This window comes from Papaver somniferum, chromosome 8, assembly GCF_003573695.1.
Source record: "Papaver somniferum cultivar HN1 chromosome 8, ASM357369v1, whole genome shotgun sequence".
NCBI classification, from domain to species: Eukaryota; Viridiplantae; Streptophyta; class Magnoliopsida; order Ranunculales; family Papaveraceae; genus Papaver; species Papaver somniferum.
The window spans coordinates 11,440,684-11,460,820 of NC_039365.1; the positions used below are offsets into that span (position 1 = coordinate 11,440,684).

A 20,137-nucleotide genomic window follows, 5' to 3' on the forward strand; every position below is an offset into this window, starting at 1 on the left:
TATTCACACACACAAAAAAAAGAATACTTTTAATACCAGGTTTCAATCATATTTGTGATTTTAGGTTTTTTGAATTTTTTTATTTTATTTTAATGTTCATATCTCATGGTTGTCATGTAGTTGTATTCATATGCGCCATAAGTGCGATTTCTTATAGTCTTCGGGCGTTTCAGTTGGAGTATGATGATATATTCAAGTATATTTTCAAAGACAATCAATTTTAGTGTGACATTGATCAAGATTCATTCAAACAAGATTAATGGCTAGAAGAATTGATAATGATGTTTAGTGCAAATTATACTTTTCATGAAAGATTTTCTCTTAATGAAGAATAAGAATTTTCCCAATGGTGGATGCAGAATCAGAACACCATCCCTCCAAGAATTAGCATGTCCATGGTTTTTAGTTCATATAATCTAACAGGTGTTTCATAATTTTCTTCATATAAATAAATAATAATAATTAAGATGCATGACAACATAAACACTTTTAGAACTTCACTAATCTCCGCTTTTAAAATGATTTTTATAGTTTTTGTCCAAATGAAGTAGACTTGTATTCATGTACTTTGCATTTATATATTTTTGTCTCTAATTTTGTTGTTTATTCGTACGAAAACACTTCTTGTCCCCAAGACCTCCACGAAAATGAATTAAATCCCAGTCGAGATGTCCACATTTCACATCTTCTCAAGCATGTCTTCAGTTATGGACAATTGTATGTTGGGCTTTCAAGGGGTGTTTCCAGCAACAACACTAAGGTGTTAATTAAGAAAAGAGGCATATTGCTGATAAAGTTGGAATGTTCACCAAAAACGTTGTGTATAAGGAAGTTCTTATGTCGTCCTAGCTTAGATAAAGAAAAATTAATATTGCAATATCTTACGGATTGATGTTATCTGCAAAGTTCTTAGTTGTTGTATATTTTTTTTTCTTTTTCTCTATTGTTTTAGTTCCGTTTCATCTTACACTTTACTGTTTATTGTATATGAGTTTTTCACTCACTGAAATGTAAGTCACATCTATTCTAATTGATTACACGAGATAGAATTGTGAAACAGTAATTTGTATTTTGAACGAAATTTTTTCGCCTTATTATTTTAGTTTCTTACTCCTTATGTTTTGTAACGGGACAACAAGTCGGCAGGTGCATCGCACGTATGTCTTTGCTAGTTGGAATAGAGAGAAGAGGTAGCTGATATCTTTTGTAATTTAATGAGATTTTTTTGTCTTAACCGACCCCTCTGATAATAATTTAATGTTGGATTTGATAAATTGGGTATTTGCATGAATGAATAGTCGAACAAGACAACAAATGTACGATAATTAGGTATTATTAGTTGTTAATTAGTACTACGTATATATTTGTATGGAACATGAATTATTTGGGTTTCTTTTTCTTTTCTGTAAAACCGTAGAAGTAGCGTCATCTCTTTTAAATAAAAGAATATCATCTCGTTTTTTCAATGCCTTAGAATGAAATTTAGACTGAAAAAGTAGAATTCCATATTGAAATACTTTTTACACATGTAAGAAGATGTAACAAAATATCCCTGGAAGAAAGGAACATCATGTAGTAGTGGTGCACTGTTGATGAATTGACCCATCCACCAACTACGACTTTTTGCCCAAAATCAAGTGAATCTTTGGATTGGACATTGATCGACTACTCTGGGAGTTTTATTGATGTGTAAATGCTACTTGGAAATTCTAGTTTTATTATACTGAGACAAAATGTGATGAAATCATGAAAAAGTTATTGATGCATTGTGTGTGTGTTTTTTTAACAAAGGAAATGCACTGTGTTTGTTGTATTCTTTACTGTACTTTCTTTAGTGATTGAGTGCATTCTTGTCGACTTTCTTTCTAGCTGGTGAAAATTGTTTTGGATATTCTTGCCCAATTTCTAGATTCTTAATGCTACTTTGGCTGGCCTTAGTTTTTGTTGTTATAATATACAAGGCAAAATCTTGTTTAATGCTACTTTTGATCCACCACCTACAACTCTTTGCCCAAAATCTAGGGCCTGTAGTGAATCTTTGGAATAGGCAATTGATCGAGTGCTCTAGGAGACTTATCGAAGTATCAATGCTACATGGAATTCCTAATGGTACCGGTTCCTCGTTATCCCTATATTTGGTTTTAGGGAAAGAATCATTTTAGATTTAAGGCTCAATGTCATGATGATATAGACAAGATGTGACGAAATCATGAAATTTGGCAGTGACTGAATGCATTGTGTTTGTTTGATTGTTTACTGTAGTTTTGTAGTGCTTGAGTGCATTCTTGTGGACTTTCTAGTTGATGAAAAATATTTTGAGTACTCTTGTACACTTTCTTGATTTTTAATGTTATTTTGACTCGAGCGTCCCCTGTTTTTGTTGTTTTTATTTTGATTATATATTTTTTTCCATAAATTCTTATCACTCTATAAAGTATAAAGTAATACTAATCCATATACAAGACAAGATTTTGTCTTTTTAATAGGATATTGCGTTTTTAGTGGTACTTGAAAATGGTGACATATAAAGTCATGTTTTATCCCATCACAGTTTCTTTTATTATTCTATTGTTTTTTTCACTATTAATCTACATCAAGGTACAAGATATTTTGTTTCTCAATATTCTTTGGTTTTAATGAAAAATTCAAAAATATCTATTTGTGAAAATAAAAGATTACGCAGGAAAATACGAATTTGATTGACTCTTGTGATAGTAATAAAATTAAAATAAATTTTGTAGGTGAGAAACGATGAATGTGACTGTGGGACACGACGTTGTCACGATGCATTATCCATATATAATTCCTTGTTTTTTTTGATAACGTACTAACTAATAGATTTCGTATTTTTATTTTGCTTTCTAGATTTTTCTTAATTAACTTATTTGATTTCAGGTACTTATGGCACTCAAATGGGGATTAGTTTTACAAAAATTTGAGAAACACAAAGTTTCTTACCTCGACACATTCGATTATAAATATAGTCATGCTCTTTTGAGGTCACAAGATGTTATCGATGTATAATATTCTACCTAGCTACCACTTGAATTTTTAATCAGAAATTAAACTTGACATCATATTGAAAATTGAGTTTATATTTTTGGGTGTTCGCCAACTTCCGATACTTGTTTTTAATCTCATAAATTACTTTCATAATTTCAGTGTACACATTTCATCTTCGGAGGACTCCAGTCCTGAAATTCTTGAACTATTATCAGTTGAGGTAAAAGTATCAGAACATACTAAAAACATTTGCCGACATCCCAAGTCACGGTGTCTTTGTGGGTACCTTTTACTCACTTATCTTCTTTGTCATATTCCGCTTTGTGGGACTGACAATTACATCTTCTATGTGTGCGGTATGTTGCTTCATTTTTTTTTCCTTATCCAGGTATCATGTTTTTTCGATAGTGTATTGTTGTATATAATTCTATGTATTGTTGTATAAAATTCTATGAATGAAGTAAACAACTAATATTCATTAGATAGATTACGAAGCGCAATATACATATTGATTCCAACTGTGTATCTAATATACCACGAGATATATCACAAATGGTCATTTCGTATATCTTAGAAGTACACTAGTTTCTATAGTACATTATTCTAGCTATGATTTATATTATTTTAATAATTCTTTTATAAGTTGATGACATATTTTTATTAAAATATATATATTCTTAGCTTCAGAGGCGGTTGGACTCCTCAAAAGAGTCCAGAAAGTCATGACCCCCGGTTCGAGAGAGTTTGTTTTTAAAAGGATAGGCTTTGTAATTCAAAAAGGGCTTGCGGCGCAGCTTGTTGCTCGCTTGCATACTATATAAGAACTCATTTATCCATATTTTAATAAATCTATTATTTATTTAATATATATATATATATATATATATATATATATATATATATTCTTTTAATACAGGTTCCCCCATTTTCGAGATCTATTTTTAGCGGATATTATTACTTATTTGTCCAAGGTATTTTTAATATTGAATGTCATTAGCTTTCTTCTACTATCATCAATGTTGGGTAGTAAAACACAAAAGTGAAGAGCATTTTGAATAATATGATCAATGTATACTTTTTCTTTAAGGAATTAACGACGTATTGTACTTGGTTGTAGGTGTTAGCGGATGCATCGTCGGCCCTCTTGCTTGTGCTTCACCTTTTTGGTGTTCCACTTGTCCCCAAATTCATAGTCTCTCACTGCTTTAGTTGTTACATATATACCATTTGCACCGTGTATACTCTAGTGCGTCAAATCTGTAGGAAATCAATCTTAATGGTATAGTTATTCACTTTGACTCTACTTGTCTCAGAATTTTTAGATTCTTTCCTAGCTCTAATTGTTATATTATACCTAGTAACACCGTAATAACTGAAATATTTCTAAATTGTTGCAGAACTTAAGCATTTCACAAAAATTTTGGTTAACAGTCATCTCTTCATTAAAACTTCTATTTAAAGATGATAACACATGGGCATCAAAGTTCGCCTTATGCTGGATAATACTCATGGTGATGAACACATTGATCAACTTTTTATGGGATGTCACTGTTGGTTGGGGATGAGGTATGATTGATATAGTTATAGAAAACAAAGATGTTCAAAACTTCAAAAGTTTTCTTGTGTTGAATTCTATTTTGTTAATGTTTTTCATCTTTTTTCTGAGTTTCCTGGTATGCCCGATAAGCCATCAAAAATCATGACCGGCGAATGGCAATGGGTAAGATTTTCGTTTTATTTATTCAAGCAAAGTAGATTAAGCATCTGATACCTTATATCTAGTCGACACATAGTAAAATTACGAGGAAATAAATTCAATAAAAAATATCTTAAAATCATAAGTAAATGATGTAATATCCCAAAGATAAGACTTCTCCCTTTTGTAACCGCATCCATATATAAGTGTATGTTTCTTAACCAGTTCACGTTTTGGATGTTTCACAATTGGGTAGCAGTATTTTGATTGACACCTTTTACTCATTTTAATTTTTTTTGTTGACATATTTCACATTAGTTAGAGGACATATACATAACTGTTAATCGCAGGGTAAACAACCTTAGATTAATTTTCACCTAACAAGTGTCACACTAATTTTGATAGTGTCTTGCTTTCTAACTTTTCAATATTTATAAACGAATATTAATATATATTCGATAAATTGCAAATTGTATTGTATACATGATTCTAGTAACATTTATGATATATTATGAGAAATATTATAATTTGTCACTCGGATGCTTTGGGAAGGAACTATTGCTATAATGTACCATATAAGGTACGTTGCATTTAATAACTTTTACATCATGCTAAAAAAATTTATAATACGTTTTTATCTTTAGTTCTAAAGTGTGTTTCGTTATTATGATGGTCGTTATTTGGAAAACTTTTCTTAGCCGATCATTACGTTTTTGGTAAAAGTGATCTACAAATTGTTGATGAGAATAATCATAAGTCAACTCACATATGACTATGAAGGTGGTGAATCTGCTGATGTGTTATGACTATAATACTAATAAGCAACGTTGTTCAATATATCATGGGCTTTATGATCAGATGCTCTTTCTTTCCTATGAGAGTTTGATTTTCTTATCTAAATGATTGGAATGATTTCCTCTCCTACATTCTTTTTCGCCATTTAATAATACTTAATGATTATTCAATTTTATGTCCTTTTTTTAACTAATCATTCATGAATTTCTCAAAATCATAATCTTTAAATGTTGTAGCTACACAATTAATTAATCATTTACCAATCTTATGATCTCTTATCCCTTTTCTTCATCCTTCGTAACCTCTATTACTAGTAACCTCTATCACATAAACCTCTTTGAGTATTCTCCTATGAAAAAGTGAAATAATTAAAAAAAAAAAGTGAAAAGAATATAAATTTGTAGCTGTTTTTGTGCTAATAAAATACCAAAGCATACTTTGGGTGAAAGAAAACGAAAGACCAATGTTGATGATGTATTGATAAAGGTATACATATATCATTCTTCATTTCTTCCAAGGTAATCTTGTTTGGATAGACTATGCTTGTAAGAAACTGCTAATTAATTTAATTTATTTCAGGAATTAATGGTATTCAGATAAAGCTTAGTTTTGCAAAAGTTCAGGAAGTGCGATGTTAACTAACTCAGGATTTTCACTTATGCTAGTCATTCATCTCTTTTATCTATTTTTTTCTCGCTCATCTCTCTTTAATAATGGTTTTCTGCAATAGATGTTCTTGATTGGTATTCCATGTGGTTGATGTAGAGTTTTGATTTTAGCATTGAGGAATTTCTTTTTTCTTTTCTTTTCTTCTTCTTATGATTTTTTGTTTTTTGTTTTTCAGTACAGAGAGTAATGATGTTGATAAATCCAAAGTGATTAAAGCTGGTTAAGATGGTGTTATATTTAGAGTTTCAGTTTTGTTAGTAACTTGGAGAACTTGATTTTGTTGTGATGTTGTTAGTGTTATTTAGCGTACCACTTTTAACTCTAATTGTTGTTATTATATTGAAATGTTGCATTTGTTATTTTTAAAGTTTATTTATTTGTTAGGTTTGTACTTGTTAGGCTTACGTGACTCCTCAAATAAGTTATGTAGAATGGTGTAATAGCATCAAAATAATCGTAGATGATAAAATTATTTCTTCTTAGGTTAAAGACAAAAATGATAGATTGAACTGAAAATCATACTGATAGTTCTGTGAATCTTTTAGAATGTTCAAATATTCAGTACTAGATATTTTATATGTTGTTCTTCAGCTCAATTACTTAATGTTTCATTGATCTTACATTCTAATTCCATGAATAAATGAACTGATATTTCTTATATATGGCCTATTCCGCTTCAAACTCTATGGGAGTTATAAGATATGTAATTCAAATATTTACTCATTGTTTGCTAAATTGAATATTTTAAAGGTGCATATAAAGTATTCCATTTTCTTTGGCTTCAATAGTTTCCAATTCCTCTGATGTAGGTCAAGGTAATATGATATAATCTCAGTCAAATACTTTTATTTAGTTGCTCAAAGAAGCAATCACTAGTCCAGAAGGGGCCATAAATCACGTTTTTAAATGACAGATTAATTGGGTGATTAGGTTATGACAAACAATTATGTCATATAATATTAAAATAGTGGGACCCATTATTTAAGGTTTTACATATTTCCTATCCATATTTTTCCTAAATCCCATCCAAACCACAGAATTATTATTTCTTTAACTCCTTTTATGTTGGGTGAACAAAACTTCCGCTAATTTATTTTGTCGGTAACATAATGCACCATTACCGTCGTCTTCTTCTTCCCATCTCTCTGGTAGCATACAACTACTACTAACCTCTGTAACATAGGGATATTGTTGGGATACCAATCAGGAACCTATCACATAAGCACCGCCGTGATACCTTATCTATTACCATTAGTGCATCATGGCTAGGGCATTGTATTATTCTAAGGATCTAAGTATTGTTCTAATGATCTCACATAACACAAACGAGTTCCGGTGGTGGTGTCGAGAAGAAAGTCCAGATTCAATAAACTTTACTGCTATTACTAATACCGAATCTCTATTTTCATATGCTTGTGGTAGTGTTGATCGTTGCTCATTAGCTTCTGAACATGTTTTTGATTATGAAACCCTAATTTCCGAGCTCTCCAAGATGTTGTAGTCAATTTCTCTCCAATTCATTTTTTTCTTGAGTAAAAAAAAAATCCGACTTTGTTAAGAAATTAGGTGTCTCATAAATGCCATGATGTCATTAGAAATAGTTGCAATATTTTGCCTCTAATAGCTTATCAATTGTTCATCAAATCAATTTCCTTATTGTCAATGATTACAAAAATAACGAAGAAGATGAAGTGTTGGAAGAATTTAGCATAAAGAGGAAGAGCGAGAACTTATCAGATTCCTAATCAATCGTAAATAGGAAATTCACTTTTTTTTTCCTATATTGGATTTTTCTATTATGCAATAAGATGGTGAGTTTTGTTTACCCAATTTTAATAGAGTTATACAAAATATTGTTTATGATATGGGGATAGGAATTAGGAAAAATGGGGATGGGAAATAGGTAAAACCTTATTTAACACAAAAAAACCGTTATTTTCAAATGTGATAAATCTGTAGGTGCGTGATTTTTGAAGAACCATTAAATCACGGATTAAAATTGTTGGGTATTCTAAGTTTTAATACGCCCCACTAATATTTTGTTGCGCACCATAAAAATGGCTAACCACCGGCTGAGCAAAGACACCGGCTTACTTGACATAGATCTATAGAGCCGTGTCGGTTCCGGGTTCCATTCTAGCAAACCCCAACACCAAAAGAGGAATTTCCTGTTTAGTCCAGAAAACCCGACCCGGTTTAATCTGTAGTCCAGCGGGATAAAACATTTGCTGGCTGGTCCAACAAAGTTTCAAAAAACGTAAAATTACAAAGCTACCCATGAGAAGAGTCCGTGTAAAATTTTAATCATCTTCTACAGTCCAGCGGCAGAAATCAGTTTTATCTTCTTTTGTATTCACTCAAATCTGAAGATCTATAGTATGATTTTGAGTTCCAGTTTCTTTATTTTTCCTGATTTCAATTTCATCTTCTTTATTTTAGTAAAAACTTAAAATCTAGGGCACGATTTTGAGTTTTATCTGAAAATCTAGGTCACAAAACCCAAATAATTCATCATCAAAGCAGAAGAAAATCAATGGGAAAACCCTAGATTCGGTGAAATCAAACAAGATTTTCCTATTTTTTTTGATGGAAATTCGTTTTGGATCTGATTTTGTTATTCATTTTCTTGTTACTCCTTCACCAACAACAAAAAGGAAGAGAAACATTGTTACTCCTCCACCATCAACAACAAATACAGAGAAAACATTGTTACTCCTTCATCAACAAAATAGAGGAAAGCATTTTTACCAAAAGAAGGTACAAATCTAAAATTCACTTCTAATTTCGCTTCTAAAAGGAACAATACATATCAAGATGTAATGTTCGATAGTTAGATTAGTGTTATGTGCATGATCTAATAGTACATATTACATATTGGTAGTACTTATTAATATGTAATGTTGAATAATTGGATTATTGTTGCGTGTACGATGCAGTACATATGAATATATATTTTTGTATTATGTAAACCCTCTTTACGCTCTCTATAAGCATCAATACATATCAATATGTATTGTTGTACTGTGTTACTTTGTACATATGAATATGTGTTGTTGTATTATGTGAAACCCTCTTTATGCTCTCTATAAGCATTATAAGCATCAGTGCATATCAATATGCTTTGTTGTACTAAAATCTCTTTTATGCTCCCCACAAGCATCATTATATATCAATATGTACTTTATCCAAAAGTGATTCGTTGATGCAATACATATAATTATATATCGCATAGACCCTTAACCCTAGTTTATGCTTGAATATGATACTACAGTACATATTGACATGTACTAGGTTATTAATTGATATACCATATTAATATGTACTGTAATAGATACGGATATGTACTGTGTAAAAGCATTAGTTACTGATATGTATCATGTGAAACCAGTGAACCTTATTTATTTTGTACTGCAGAACTAGCCTTATTTCTTTTCTCCTTATCTTGACTAGTACTGTAGAAAACTTGCACTTGTATTAGGTCATATCAACATGTGCTACCTTGCAAGAGGAAAATAACATGTAAAACCAGCATGTTTCTGATAAGAAATATTGATGTGTAATGCTTGAAAAACGGGGTAGTTTTTGACAATGTCAACTGTCGCCAGTACATATTCGATTATACTGGTAAAAACTGCAGTACATATCTGGTTGTACTGTGATAAACTTGGTGGTTTTTGACATTGTCAACTGCCAGTACATATTTTCTTATATCGTGAAAAACTAGGTGATTTTATTTCCCTTTCAATAAATATTTGTTGCAAAAATTGGTTTTAACATTAAGCTTTTATGGAAAAACTTATTAGTTGCAGCGATGTGCACATGTTGCGGTGTATAAATATCTAGAATTTATCAAGTCAGCAGAAGCTTGAGATTATGAATGTGTTGCATAGAAAACGGGTGCTAAAAAGACTGTAAAGTTCGGAATTGAAGGTGTTGATCGTCACTTATTGTATTACAGCAAGGCATAACTCCGCTTGTTTCAACTTCTCCTTTTGTTTCAGTATACAAAGTTTAGTTAATGCAAGTTCCCCTCCTGAGTACATTGTTTTATATACTGTAGTTTCTCCGGATACATCATTTATATACTGTAGTTTTTCCATAGCATATCATTTGTATACTGTGAGTTCAACTCATATTTCCCAATAAAATATTTTTATTTTGATAAACAAAGTATATACAATAATCTTCCAAAGTACAGGACTCATAAATCCTACTACAAAGGCAGGGCTAGGAAAAGGTTAACAAAAAAATATTGGAAACCTTGAATACAGGCAGTACATCATCTACTGTAAAACCTGATGCACAAACTCAATTTTTTTTTGTAATGTATAGTGGCATTGAAAAGTAAAGTGGCGTTAAAAAGTATGAAGCCTTAAATAGTGGCATTACATATCTTGTTGTAATGTAAAACCTGGCGGCAAAGAAAATTCTGCCAAAAAAACATAGCTCAACAACTCATCAAGTTGATGAGATATTTCCTCCAATCTCTCTCTCATACTTGATGTCTACAACCTCAATGACTTGTAGCTGCATCTCCAGCGGCCATAACTGTTGTTGTTGTTTTTTGAATTTAAGCTTCTTCTCAAACATCACCATAGCTTGTTATATTTCATACATCCCCTTCCGCAAAACTGTCATCTGTCAAAGACGTAATAAAAACTATCAAGAGTCAATGACTTAACCATTAAGGACTAGAGAACGCTAAAAATACAGAACACACAAAGAATCTAGCACACTCCTGCAAACAACATCAAGATTAGAATAAAAACACATTAAGAAATAGACATAAATGAATTAGTACATTTTGATATGTACTGAGTAAAAACCTAGTACATATTGATATGTATTAAGTGAAAACCTAGTACATATTGAGATGTTCTAGACTGTTTGCGGCAATTGGAAGTTGTTGACTCTTAGGATTATTTTGAACTATAATACTTACAACCTTGGCAGCCTTTGCTCGGATGCCTGCACTCGAATTCTTCAGGTGTTCAAAAAGGGGGACTAAACCACCAATTGTATGCAAATCTGTGACACACATACATGCTCTTGCAACATGCTCTTTCAAAAAGGGGGACTAATCCCAAATTAATAAGGTATCAACTTACCATTTTCCATGTCAATGAATTCAACATGCTCTTGCAATTCATCCAACATAGCTTCCAATTATTAAAACAGAAACAAAAAGTAACAAATTAAAATCCAAGCCGACTCAAAAAATTACAAATTAAAATCCAAAGTGATATACATCTCATCATGTAAACAAATGTTTGCTTATTAATCTAGCAAATAAACATCAGGATTCGAAAAAAATGCATTAAGAATTCACATAGACAGACACAAATGAATTAGTACATGTTAATATGTAATCTCCCCACAATGTTCCTGGTCCTTCACCACATTGTAAACAACTTCTGGCACAATTTCTCAGTCAAACACCGGTTCCAGGGGAACACTGCAGGGGGCATATAAATTTCCTGTCCATATTTATATTATATTCCCTTAATATTACTGCATCAAAGTACATAGTTCATCTTCGTTTAGATGTTTTACATTCTCACACAGAATCCAGAATTATGTCAAATGAAAAAAAGAGCACAAAATAATTGAATGCTGAGAAGGTACCAACATCAACACTGTTTTTCTTTTCCCGAGTTTGCAAATTCAGGGCAACAACAATCACATATCCCTGTTACCTGCTCAGCATATGTATAATCACAACAACCATTGAATGATAAATGAAGTAAAAAGAATTTCAAACTCTAGCACAAGTCTACATGTTAGAGCTAGTACATATAAATATGTACTGAGTGAAAACCTAGGACATATTTATATGTACCAAGTTAGATCATTTCCATGCATCGTCAAATGTAAATGTTACCCATGGCCTCCAAATAGGAAAAGTGAATCCAACCTCAATACCATTTTTCATCAGATTGGTGAATTATAAATTTACTATGGAGTGTTTTATATAAGATAAATCATGAAAGAAAAATGTGTTGAATTCCTATTCATATTTATATACGCGTCATATTCCTGCCTCAAAGTACATAGTGTAACTTCATTTAGATGTTTTACTTTCTCACACAGAATCCAGAATTACGTCAAATAAAAAAAACACCACATAATAATAGATCGCTTCGAAGGTACCTGCAGCAACAATGCTTTTCCTTTCCTGAGGTTGCAAAGTTAGGACAATGTATGTATCCATGTTACTTTCTCGACAAACAGTTAAATCTTATAACCACAACAACCATTGAATGATAAATGAAGTACAAAAAATTGCAATACAAATCTACATGTTAGAGCTAGTGAAAACCTAGGACATATTAATATGTACTGAATCAAAGCCTAGTACATAACGATATATCTTACTTAAGCATTGGTCTCAACTAGCATAATTAGCAAAAAATCACTTCACACACACATTAGGTTCAACATACAAATAAAGAAAAAAAATAATTCAATAACATCATATAGTATATACCTTGAGAAACTTCTGCATTTTACACATGCATGGTGTAACAACTTGATTTCACACGTATTGACACTAAAAATGTTACTTACATCTAAGAATACAAAAACAACATAAACATCTATAAAACTTAAAGATCTTAAACCAAAATCAGTTCAACCCAATTTATAACGAACTAAATTCTGAATATTCAATCAAATCAACAATTAATAATAGTACCTGAACAATTTTACCCAATTCTACATCCCTTACTAATTCATGGCTAATTAGTTGTCTACGGACTCATATTCTTCACATTTCATATGTTTGATACTATCAGATTATAAAAATGATGAAAAACCTAGTTCTCGCGTCATGAAAAGAAAAATCAATCAATAAGAAATCGACGAGGAGCCGCCAATTAAACCCTAAAAATATAAAATTAAAGATTAGGAAAACAAACATTAATAATTATCATCGTCACTGATTTTGGTTTGCAGAGAATTAGATTTCCTTGGCTTTTCTCCATCAATCGCCATGGCAAAGCTCTTCGTTGGAGAAGAAACTGAAAGAAGGAACTAGATCCAGAATGTTATCATCGTACGAGGGCACTTTAGGCATTTAGGAAAAAACGCTTCATAACTCTCACACGTGTTTGGACTGGGGGTTAATTCTTTTGGTCCAAAAACATAAAACCGGACTACCGCTTAAAAGATATCTAATGATGGACTACACATTAAGCGGGTTCTAGTAAACAGGATTAACCAGTAATTCCTAGACACCAAAAAGGAAAAAACTTCAGAGAACCAAAAGAGAAGTTCTAAGTTCTTAGTTCATCTCTTCACGCCGCCGTCCGTTTTTCTCCCTCCAGAAACCTAACTAGCTGAGGAGATTCTAACTAAGAAGAAGAAGACACGACAATATTAAGTAAGTTTCAATTCATTTGTATCTGGATTTTTCTCCAGTTTCTCTGTTCTTAAAAAATTGATTTTTGAGACCAAACTTGTTTATACAAAGATTTTGAATTGATACATTGGTTAAATTAGAAATTGGAAAGGAATAATTTTGATTAGTTTGATTGCATGAAAGTGGTTTCTGAATTCACTTTGTCAAACCATTATCTCTGGTATTTTGCTAGACAAACCTAAGAGGAGATCGAAGAAGAAGAAGATATCAAATTAAAATAAATTTCAAATCCCTCTTCATCTTTCATTCTGTTTTTTTCTTAAGCTTCTGTCTGGTTAATCAAAAGTTGATTTTTGGAGACCAAATTATTATCTAATAAGATCCATAGATTTTGGTTAATTTAAAAACTTCTGTCTAGTTAATTGGTTAATGTAGAAATTGGAAAGGAATGAATTTGTTTAGTTTTATTGCATGAATGGGAAGGGAATGAATTTGGTTTTTAAATCTCTATTAAGAATCGATAATTGCAGAGATTTTGGTTTGATAAATTGGTTTGATTTTTACGGGAGAATTGGGTTTCATGACTGAGTACTCACAATAGGATGTACTGAATCTTTACTTCTTGCTTGATTTTTAGTGGGATTGTAAAGATTCCCTTTAACCCATTATGTCATTTCGTTAACTCAGCCAATTTCCTTCCCATGAATCCCATCCTACCTATGCTTATCAGAATTTTCACATGATATCACATGAGAAATCAGGGATTCTCAGTGGATATTACTATATTAGGCTTGATGTTTTTGATGTGTTTAGGATTTTGTAAGGCTTTCTACCAAATGATTATGAACTACCACATGTAGCATAGTTAATTTTTTTGGCTGTTTCCTGGGAAGTTAATGTCATCCGGCAGCAAAGGAAACCTAGCGCCTACAAGGACTAGTCGAGGACTAGGAAGATATCATTCTTACAGAGATAAAATCTTAAAATAGTTAATAGTTACAAGTGCAAGAGTACTCTTCCAAAAGAGAACAAAACTCCATGAAGATGGCAATTTGGAGATTAAGGGGAAGTTCCAATCAATTGTGTGTAGTCATAGTCAATAATGGGAATGTTAATTGGCTTGTGATACTCTGTGGTCTATTTTGTAATGTTGAGTGCCTTATTCTAACTTACCTCCATACTCTCTTCTTCTCCTATATAAACTATGACGCAGTCTCTTGGGACTAACGGTTCCTCTTCTTTAATCATCAATTATTGTTTTGGGCGCTGTGTTTTTATGACCCTTTGATGCATAGTAAAATTCTAAATTTGAATCTTATACTGAATGTGCACTCTCTGTCCATCGGTTATATTTTAGCGCTTTTGCTTTTCGCAGCAGCGACGGTCCTGATAGGATCTTTGTGTATCTGGTTTGAGTTGATATATATGTTAAATTTGCATCAAATGCAAACTTCTAGTGATAATTGTTGTATTATTCTAATTTCTTCTTTGGTCTTTCAGTAACTAAGTTTCACTATTTACTATTCGCTGGTCCTTTAGTTTTATCACTTCTATTTTTAACATATGTTGCGTTGTAAGAGAAGCTGGCTGTGTTGCGTTGTCTGGCTCCTGTGGTACATAATTTTTGTAGTATTTGTAGTCTCCTTTTGTAGGATGCTCTTGATAATAAGCTTGCTGCATCTTGTTTGCCAGGCAATCATTGGCGTAAGTTTGTGTGCTTGTACTCTGTATCCTTGTGTTCTAAGTCAGAATCCTTGCATTACGTTGAGTCAGACATCATTGGTTTTTATTGAGGCTGGTTTATGACTGTGTCTGAGAGTTTTATTTGATTTGATCCTTCACAGTCTTACATATTATCTAAATCGATGTAGTTGTGTCCAGTAATTCACTATTGTCTGCTCCTTTAGTTTTATCAATTCATTCAGAAGCAAAATTTATCTGATTTGATCATACGCAGACTTACAGATTATTGAGTAGTATCATTTTGTTTTTTTATGTGTGTCATTTAGGTTTACTTGAAGTGATGTCTATTCCAAGCAAAAAATGGATGGGTGCAGAACGGCAGTCAGCTGAATTTCGGGAAGGAGTTCAATCATTTATCAGGTTCACAAAAGATACTGTAGGAGCAGATAAATTATTTCTCTGTCCATGCTCGAAATGTAAGATTTTTGCAGCAAGAAAACAGTATCCTCTAGAGGAAATACATTTGCATTTGATCAAAAATGGTTTCCTTAAGACATACAGAACTTGGATACATCATGGAGAACAACCTCGTACAAATGTTGTCAATGTTAATCAAGCTCCTAATTTACCTGGTAATAGAGTTCATTGTGAAGATTCTGGTCGGGGAATGGTCAACATGTTCAGTGACCTACAACGACGTATTGACCTCGATAACCACATGGAAGACTGTTTCAATGATCCTAATCAAGAGAGTGGTGATAATGTTGAAGGTGATCAAGGTGCTGATATAAATTACAAGAAGAGGATTGAAGATTCAATACAACCCCTGTATCCTTCTTGTGATGGGCATCATACGAAATTGTCTACAACAATTGAGTTGCTAAGTTACTAAGTATGAAAGCAAGACATAATTGTTCCGATGCTTTCTTAACTGAGTTATTGCAATTTATGAAGCCTATTTTACCTGCTAGGAATACATTACCGGCAACAGCCAATAAAGCCAAGTTTATGATTGAACCTTTTCGATTGAAGTGTGAAATTATACATGCTTGCCCGAATGATTGCGTTCTTTACCAGAAGGATTATGCTGACATGGATGAATGTCCTAATTGTAAAGCAAGTAGATGGAAACCAGTTGATAAGAAGAAACCACATGCCAAAACAGTGCCAATGAAAAAATTAAGATATTTCTTAGTTACTGAAAGGTTGCAGCGCATGTTTATATACCATGGATAGCAGAGCTGTTGAATTGCAGTGGGAAAGCAGCACATACATGCGGCATCATGTGGACTCTCCTTGTCGGAAGTTTATAGATAGCAAGTGGCCTGAGTTTTCTGCAGAGAAGAGAAATGTGCGTTTAGGACTGTCAACCGATGGATTTAACCCTTTCGGAATGAATTATCCCCATAGTTGTTGGCCCGTTATGCTTGTATCGTTGAACCTGCCCCCATCACACTGCATACCTAAATAATTTACAATGTTGACACTACTGATTCCTGGTCCAACTGAACCAGGCCATAACATCGATTTGTATTTGCAGCCGTTAGTCGACGAGTTGAAAGAATTATGGTCTGTTGGAAAGTTGACATATGATGCTCATACAAAGAGTAACTTTACGCTGAAAGCAATCTTAATGTGGTGTGTGCATGACTTTCCGGCCTATGGACATGTTTCTGGTTGTAGAACATCAGGAAGATTTGGTTGTTCTGTGTGTGGTGAAAAGACGGATGCAATCTGGGTAAAGAATGAACGTAAATTCATCTACAAGGGTCATAGAAGATTCTTACCAGCTGACCACCCCTTCAGAAATGCAAAAGAAAAATTTGATGGAACCGAAGAACATGGAGATGCTCCATGCCGTTTGACCGGAGCGCAATTGCTGGCGAAGATGAATAGTGTGCGAACAGAATTTGGGAAGTTCACAAGTAGGAAGGAAAAAACATCAAATTCTACTGGGAAAAGGTGTTTGACGGGTGTCCAACTGTTGAATACTATGAATCGTGTACGCACTGAATCTTGTCGGGAAACATGTAAGAGGAAACAGACGGTTGATACAAGGATTCCGCCAAATATGAAGAAGCGATCATTTGATACAAGCACTCCGTGGTCAAAAAGATCAATTTTATTTGATTTGCCTTACTGGGAGGTAACTAATTTAACAGTCTTATTATTTGATTTTCCTACTTTGTATATTATTGCGGCACAATACACATGCTTCTTGAACTGGCATACGAACCATTCACCTTTGATATTTTTTAAGTTACTTCTTTTGTTGTTTTGGTATCATTTTTTTTGCTTCCAACTATTGATGTATGGATGTTGTTACCAACTGTCCTAGTTTACTCTAGGATCTGCTGGTTCGACACAATTTGGATGTAATGCACATTGAGAAAAAATTTTGCTGAGATTTTTTTTGGAACTATAATGGACAATAAGGATAAGACTAAGGATGGGATTCCGACGCGCAAGGATCTGCAAATCCTTAAGATAAATAGGAATTTGTGGTTGAAGGAGAGAGGACCTGGCAAGTCTCTAGAAATGCCGCCAGCACCTTATCGTTTGTCTATAGAAGAGAGAAAGCTAGTGTGCACGTCTCTTAGTAACCTGAAGGTTCCTATTGGTTACTGCGGGAACTGGAAAGGCAAAGTATGTTTATGTGACTTTCAGTTAAAAAGCATGAAGTCACATGACTACCACATCCTAATGAAGGGTTTGCTACCCGTTTTTTTGATGTACTGTTTCAAAGGGCATCGTCTATTGATTGAGGCCATTCGACAGGTGTCATTGTTATTTAAAGTTCTTTGTTCTAAGGTTCTTGATATTGCTGAGCTTCGTATCATGCACCAACGTCTCGTGGAGTCTATATGTGTTTTTGAAATGTATTTCCCGCCGCATTTTTTTGTTTCAATAATACATGTCGTCGTACATTTGGCAGAAGAGGCAGAAACATTGGGTCCTGTTACAACTCGATGGATGTATCCTATTGAAAGGTAATTTAGTTAATTGAGTAAATTTTTTGGTTTAGTTTTTCATGGAGGTAAATTGTCTTATTATTGTTGTTATGATTACACTACAGGATGATGAGAACATTCAAAGTTTTTGGTCGCAACGAAAACTATATAGAGGGATCTATTACAGAAAAATATGTATTAGATGACGCATTGAGACATTGTATGGAGTATATTATGAATGGTAGGGAGAAGTGTTACAAGAAAAAGGGAAGGATATCTACTGACGATGACATTCAGGAAGGTCCATACGCACCAAATATGTCTAAAGGAAAAAGATATCATATACCTAATTCACAGTACGAACAAGCACGCAGATGGGTTTTGATGCATTCTGAAGAAAATACTGAATGGGAAAAGTAAGTAGTACTTTCATACTTTCTTATCATTTCCTAGGACAGTAACTTACTTCCTTGTTGAGACTTGCATCTTGTTTGTTTGCAGCTGACTCGGCGTCTGGATCTGAGTCAACCTCTGACTCGGGCCGAGTCAGCAGTCAGACCGTTTGTTTTGCATTTTGAGTCAGATCTGACTCGACCTATGACTCAGACATAATCCCTGACTCGGATCCATTTGAGTCAGGTAACAAAATACCCCTGACTCACGGGACCAAACCACTGACTCACATTTTTTGAGCCAGATGAGTCAGATCTGACTCAAAACAAACATATTGAGTCAGATCCAGATGAGTCAGGTGATTTCTCTCAGATCCAGATGACTCAGATCCAGACGACTCAGATGAGTCAAGAGTAAACAAACATAGTGTTGAACTAGTTAGGGTTGAATGAACAAACAAATTTGTAGAGTATGGTGGTAATCGTATATGTTGATTACAGGAAGTATGACATATTACATGTTAGAGGAAGAAGGAAATCAAGGAATCTTGATGAATACATGAAATGCCTAAGGCAACAATTTCAGGGAAAAGACGTGACATATTTTAAGCGGCTCGTTGATGGTCCATCTAGATATGCAGAATCACATAATGCATATGCAGCAAATGGATATATCTTTTATACAGCTGATGCAGAAAAAGGTATGTCCACCCAAACGAGTGGAGTGTCCATGAATGCCACAACCACATTCAGAGAAAGTGCCAGAGATCAGAACACGATGGATGATGAAGTTCTGTATTTCAGAATTGTTAAACAAATTCTAGAACTGGATTACACCACCTTCAAGCAAACTTTATTTTATTGTGATTGGGTTCCTGTCGAAGACAAGGTGAATGGATGGTATGTGGATTCGGTTACAAAACAGATTTATATAAACTTCGAACGGTTTATGGGTAACAAAAAAGACACCGATGAGCCATTTATCCATTCTTCTCAAGCTACTTCAGTTTTTTATTGCAAGGATGAGAGTAGGCCTGATAGGAAGTGGCACATTGTTTTAGAATCTCCAAAACGACGAAGTCCTTATGTGAATACTTTTGAGGATCCTTTTGTCTTTACCGGCATAGCTAAAGAATCTTCCCTAACGGCAGTGAACTTGGATGATAACAGTAACTCGGAAGAAGATGCATTTGTAAGTTTTAAGTTTTTTGAATTGAACTGTTGCTTCATTTTATCGAAGTGTTGTACTGAATTGTCATTAATTATGATGTTATAGAAAAATTAGGGGAGGCGGAAGTTTAACACCAGTAAGTGTCCCAACAATGGTCCGCGATAAAATTTATCAGTACTAGATTTTGAGTGGAATCTTTCATTATGATAAAATTGTTACTTTAAAATTTGAAATTAATTCTTTAGATATTTTATTCAAAAAAAAGTATATATTTGTTACTCAGTACTGAATTTTGAGTGGAATCTTTCATTATGATAAAATTGTTACTTTGAAATTTAAAATTAATTCTTTAGATATTTTTTTCAAAAATAAAAATAAATATCTGTTACAATTGAGAAATGGATTTTTTATCATAAT

General features: G+C 33.1%; 1 protein-coding gene across 1 annotated transcript; it reads left to right on the top strand.

Annotated features, from left to right (window-relative positions):
• The first annotated feature begins 16,100 nt into the window (after positions 1 to 16,100).
• Positions 16,101 to 19,834, top strand: LOC113305076. The gene is made up of 8 exons (XM_026554184.1): positions 16,101 to 16,370; positions 16,462 to 16,557; positions 16,747 to 17,352; positions 17,718 to 17,852; positions 17,985 to 18,196; positions 18,283 to 18,573; positions 19,051 to 19,741; positions 19,826 to 19,834. The coding sequence occupies exons 1-8, from the start codon at positions 16,101 to 16,103 to the stop codon at positions 19,832 to 19,834; spliced, it is 2,310 nt and encodes a 769-aa protein (XP_026409969.1).
• Positions 19,835 to 20,137: the final 303 nt, after the last annotated feature.